Source organism: Myotis brandtii, unplaced genomic scaffold (genome assembly GCF_000412655.1).
Source record: "Myotis brandtii unplaced genomic scaffold, ASM41265v1 scaffold1067, whole genome shotgun sequence".
NCBI lineage: Eukaryota > Metazoa > Chordata > Mammalia > Chiroptera > Vespertilionidae > Myotis > Myotis brandtii.
The window spans coordinates 1,002,571-1,008,570 of record NW_005353618.1 but is presented as its reverse complement, the minus strand read 5'-3'; the positions used below and the strand labels follow the sequence as shown (position 1 = coordinate 1,008,570).

At 57.4% G+C, this 6,000-nt stretch overlaps 1 protein-coding gene across 1 annotated transcript in view; it reads left to right on the top strand.

Moving 5' to 3' along the window:
* The window catches only part of DNAH7 (dynein, axonemal, heavy chain 7), a 151,931-nt gene that overhangs the window by 124,979 nt on the left and 20,952 nt on the right, over positions 1–6,000 (top strand). The window contains exon 54 of the mRNA XM_014541221.1: positions 1,214–1,390. Coding sequence (XP_014396707.1) covers positions 1,214–1,390 — 177 coding nt within the window. The remainder of the gene's footprint in view (positions 1–1,213; positions 1,391–6,000) is intronic.

The following is a 6,000-nucleotide window of genomic DNA, read 5'->3' as shown; positions in this document are numbered from 1 at the left end:
CACAGGGGGAGCTCTGCTCAGCCACAAGCCAGGCTGATGGCTGCCAGCACAGCGGTGGTGGCGGGAGCCTCTCCCGCCTCCTCAGCAGCGCTAAGGATGTCCGACTGCAGCTTAGGCCTGCTCCCCACTGGCAAGTGGACATCCCCTGAGGGCTCCCGGGCTGCCAGCTTAGGCCCGATCCCCCCAGGGAGAGGACCTAAGCCAGCAGGTGGACATCCCCCGAGGGGTCCCAGACTTTGAGAGGGCACAGGCCGGGCTGAGGGACCCCCCTGAGTGCACAAATTTTTGTGCACCAGGCCTCTAGTGATAATAATAAAAGAAAAGAAAAATATCCCCAGGTGAGGATTAACAACCAAAAAACCCCCGAAGCACCGACATCTGTCTCTGCTCACCCTCCAGCGCCCACAGGAGACCCGCAGGGGCGCCCCTTCCACCTCACATTCACCCACAGTGAGGCCAGGCACGGAAAGGCCGGGGCTTTCGTTTTGTTTGTAAAACTATATTATATTAGGAAAGAAGTCCGCCTGGGGAGGGAGGAGGTCATGAAGCAACGTCTTCCTGTTGATAGTTGTTTTTTATCTCGTGAGGAAAGACCAGCTGCGGGAAAGGAATCCTAAGGGGAAGGGCAAGGACGGGGCCGGGCCCCGGGGTGTTTTCCGGTTCCTGCAATGAGCCCAACATCTGTGCCCGTTCACAGTATCTAACACAGGACGTAGCTTATCCGGAAACAACCTTCCCGGCGAGTTTATTCGTCTGTGATTCGAGTTTAGGATTTCTGTCGTTAGAATTCCGCCCCCACAAAGGGAGGACCTGGAATTGGGCTTCCCCTCCTTCCTTCAGGAAACACTTCAGTGCACCAGCGATGTAGGTGTGACCTTGTTTGTCAGGGTCCAGGTATCCCGGTACTTACAAATGTCCTGTTTCTCTTCCATACCTTTCCCATATCCCAGTGCATCTACAGAAATATTGGGAGAGGATTAAAACTCTGATTTAAGCCCAGTGATTCCTCCGCTGTCAGCTCCTCACCCTCACGCACACCCGCAGCCACACACACGTCCACACCAGGACCAGGCAAACGGCACTTCTATAAGCAGTGGCTTTGACTCTCCACCGACCGTAATGACCACCTCAGTAAAACACCCTCGAATCGGAGCCAATTAGGGTTCAGGCAGATGCGCAATATGCTTTCTCATATGTCCTTGTTCCTTTCTAGGTGATTCCAATGCTGCAAGAATTTATAAGCAGCAAGTTGGGGCGCATGTTCATTGAGCCGCCCCCCTTTAACCTGTCCAAGGCGTTCGCAGACAGCAACTGCTGCGCTCCCCTGATCTTCGTGCTCTCCCCGGGGGCCGACCCCATGGCCGCCCTGCTCAAGTTCGCTGATGACCAGGTGCCTTCAGATAGATGGAGCTGTGTGTGTGTGTGTGTGTGTGTGTGTGTGTGTGCGCACGCATGCACACGCGTGTACGTGTGTGTTATGTGTGTGTACATTAACATTACTATATATATATATATGTACTTGCTTATACTTGAAATGCTAAGGGGTGAGGAAAAGGTAAAAAAGTGTCACTCACTCAGCCCTTGAGAGACTTGGGAGGCTGACCGAGTCCCGGACATGGACATCTAAACGGCCGCACTGACGTGAGAAATGGCTCCTTATCTAAAACCTAAAACCAGAATGCGGGCTGCGGGGGCGTTGGCTTTGCTTTCCCTGTGGGGGGAGGGGCACCTCTGCGACACAAGGTGCCCGTGTGTGAGCTGGGGTTGACGTAACAGGTTCGAGCCTCACCTTGACCCTGGGGGCCCCTCTCGGCCCCGCTTCTCTCCCAGCCTCTGAAGGGGGCCCCCCCGACTCTCCGGAACAGTCCCGACTCTCCGGAACAGTCCTGCCTTCCGTCACTTCGCCAGGTTCTATCTAGAGAGGCCTATTTCCAGGCTTTTCATGGTGAAATGGATTTGCTGTCAGTGTTCTTACCTCACACGTCCTAGAACAAGAAAATGATAAACAAGCGATGGGCGTTTTTGAGTTGACATTTTTCCCTTTTGGTCTCATCAAAATACCAGTTTAGGTCATTGTTCCGATATTTATAAAACCCCCACGACCACTTTCACTGAGTACTTTTGCTGTAGCTGTTTCTGCACACTTTCTATTTCATTTTCCCAGCAGACCCGCGGGGTGCATGACGGCATCGTTCCTTTACAGACAGGGATGCTGAGCAGGGAGAGGAAGCAGCTTCGCAAAGCTCACGTAGCTGAACGGCTGACATCCTCTCTGCTAGGCCAGTTGGTACTTCAATGCTTTTGCATTGGCTACACTCTGAGAGACAAGAGGCCCGATGGGGGGACCGGGCACTCCCTGATGGCTAAGGAAGTGCTGGGTGGCTGTGTGCGCAGGAGATGAGGAGCGTGATGTCCAGAGGGCCCAGGCCACCCCCTGCAGGGCCTTTTCATGAAGGCCGTCCAGCAGGCTCGGCCCGACATGGCAGGGTTTTTAGCACCAACGTGACCTGGCCTGACCTATACTTTATAAAGGCCGTTCTAGCTGCAGCGAGGAGCGTGGGCTTGAGCGGGAAATGGAAGGAGGACGCTAGCTAAGGGCTATGGGAGGCCAGGAGGACCCCTGGTGGGCAGGCCCAGTGTGGAAGGGAGGGCAGGGGAGGCGTTGGAGATGCACCATTTTAATGGGACTCACCCTCTCGGCAGCACGACCTTCTGACTCTCCGAGGCCTCCCAGTTCCTCTCCAGGTCTCCTCCGGCCTTACACACCTACCCCTTCCCCCAGGCGCCATGCGTCCTTCCTAACTCACCTACCCCTTCCCCCAGGCGCCATGCGTCCTTCCTAACTCACCTACCCCTTCCCCCAGGCGCCATGCGTCCTTCCTAACTCACCTACCCCTTCCCCCAGGCGCCATGCGTCCTTCCTAACTCACCTACCCCTTCCCCCAGGCGCCATGCGTCCTTCCTAACTCACCTACCCCTTCCCCCAGGCGCCATGCGTCCTTCCTAACTCACCTACCCCTTCCCCCAGGCGCCATGCGTCCTTCCTAACTCACCTACCCCTTCCCCCAGGCGCCATGCGTCCTTCCTAACTCACCTACCCCTTCCCCCAGGCGCCATGCGTCCTTCCTAACTCACCTACCCCTTCCCCCAGGCGCCATGCGTCCTTCCTAACTCACCTACCCCTTCCCCCAGGCGCCATGCGTCCTTCCTAACTCACCTACCCCTTCCCCCAGGCGCCATGCGTCCTTCCTAACTCACCTACCCCTTCCCCCAGGCGCCATGCGTCCTTCCTAACTCACCTACCCCTTCCCCCAGGCGCCATGCGTCCTTCCTAACTCACCTACCCCTTCCCCCAGGCGCCATGCGTCCTTCCTAACTCACCTACCCCTTCCCCCAGGCGCCATGCGTCCTTCCTAACTCACCTACCCCTTCCCCCAGGCGCCATGCGTCCTTCCTAACTCACCTACCCCTTCCCCCAGGCGCCATGCGTCCTTCCTAACTCACCTACCCCTTCCCCCAGGCGCCATGCGTCCTTCCTAACTCACCTACCCCTTCCCCCAGGCGCCATGCGTCCTTCCTAACTCACCTACCCCTTCCCCCAGGCGCCATGCGTCCTTCCTAACTCACCTACCCCTTCCCCCAGGCGCCATGCGTCCTTCCTAACTCACCTACCCCTTCCCCCAGGCGCCATGCGTCCTTCCTAACTCACCTACCCCTTCCCCCAGGCGCCATGCGTCCTTCCTAACTCACCTACCCCTTCCCCCAGGCGCCATGCGTCCTTCCTAACTCACCTACCCCTTCCCCCAGGCGCCATGCGTCCTTCCTAACTCACCTACCCCTTCCCCCAGGCGCCATGCGTCCTTCCTAACTCACCTACCCCTTCCCCCAGGCGCCATGCGTCCTTCCTAACTCACCTACCCCTTCCCCCAGGCGCCATGCGTCCTTCCTAACTCACCTACCCCTTCCCCCAGGCGCCATGCGTCCTTCCTAACTCACCTACCCCTTCCCCCAGGCGCCATGCGTCCTTCCTAACTCACCTACCCCTTCCCCCAGGCGCCATGCGTCCTTCCTAACTCACCTACCCCTTCCCCCAGGCGCCATGCGTCCTTCCTAACTCACCTACCCCTTCCCCCAGGCGCCATGCGTCCTTCCTAACTCACCTACCCCTTCCCCCAGGCGCCATGCGTCCTTCCTAACTCACCTACCCCTTCCCCCAGGCGCCATGCGTCCTTCCTAACTCACCTACCCCTTCCCCCAGGCGCCATGCGTCCTTCCTAACTCACCTACCCCTTCCCCCAGGCGCCATGCGTCCTTCCTAACTCACCTACCCCTTCCCCCAGGCGCCATGCGTCCTTCCTAACTCACCTACCCCTTCCCCCAGGCGCCATGCGTCCTTCCTAACTCACCTACCCCTTCCCCCAGGCGCCATGCGTCCTTCCTAACTCACCTACCCCTTCCCCCAGGCGCCATGCGTCCTTCCTAACTCACCTACCCCTTCCCCCAGGCGCCATGCGTCCTTCCTAACTCACCTACCCCTTCCCCCAGGCGCCATGCGTCCTTCCTAACTCACCTACCCCTTCCCCCAGGCGCCATGCGTCCTTCCTAACTCACCTACCCCTTCCCCCAGGCGCCATGCGTCCTTCCTAACTCACCTACCCCTTCCCCCAGGCGCCATGCGTCCTTCCTAACTCACCTACCCCTTCCCCCAGGCGCCATGCGTCCTTCCTAACTCACCTACCCCTTCCCCCAGGCGCCATGCGTCCTTCCTAACTCACCTACCCCTTCCCCCAGGCGCCATGCGTCCTTCCTAACTCACCTACCCCTTCCCCCAGGCGCCATGCGTCCTTCCTAACTCACCTACCCCTTCCCCCAGGCGCCATGCGTCCTTCCTAACTCACCTACCCCTTCCCCCAGGCGCCATGCGTCCTTCCTAACTCACCTACCCCTTCCCCCAGGCGCCATGCGTCCTTCCTAACTCACCTACCCCTTCCCCCAGGCGCCATGCGTCCTTCCTAACTCACCTACCCCTTCCCCCAGGCGCCATGCATCCTTCCTAACTCACCTACCCCTGCCCACTGGGGTGCTCACCATTTCTTTACGGATAGAGATTTGCAAGTTTAAAACCAGACACCACCAAAAGGACAAGGCAGCAGGGAGTGGGGCTGAGTGAGGAGAGGGAAGGGCCCTTGGCCATGGTTCCCAGTTCACTCCGCCTCAGCACAGGGCTGGGTGTCCCGCTGGCCTGCAGGCCTGACTGGGCCCTTAAACAAGTAGCTACTAGTGATACGTTTCCTGCTTCAAGATACACCAGTTCTTCTGGCCTTTCAGAATGGTCTTTTTTTTCTTCCCTTCTTGGTGTAATGCTGACATATCTGCAGTGTGGTGCTTATTCTCACAGCATGGCTACAGCCAAAAATAAAAATAAAAAGGATTATTCTCCATCCCGCTCCGAGGCAGAGAATTCTTTCTGTAAATAGTTCATCAACACCAGTAAAGACACACGTTTTTGGGGATGTCTTAGTCTTTACTCTGACCAATTCTGAATTATGTAGTCCCTCTGTATACTTTATAGTGATACTAGAGGCCTGGTGCACCAAATTTGTGCATGGGAGGGGTCCCTCAGCCCGGCCTGCACCCTCTCCAATCCCCCTCGTGGATGTCCGACTGCTGGTTTAGGCCTAATCCCAAGCAGGCAGTCGGACATCCCTCTTGCAATCTGGGAACCCTGGCTCCTACCCGCTCACCTGCCTGCCTGTCTGATCGCACCTAACTGCTCCCCTGCCGGCCTGATTGCCCCTAACCACCTCTGCCTTGGCCCCCGCCACCATGGCTTTGTCTGGAAGGACAACCAGAAGATGACTGTTCAACCCAGTCTAATTAGCATATTACCCTTTTATTAGTATAGATGATTTAACGGTATCAAGTCTATTGTTCCTGGGGCAGAATCAGATGTTCAGGCTTTTGCCTCCAGCCCCTCCCAGCCACGTGATCTGGAGAGTT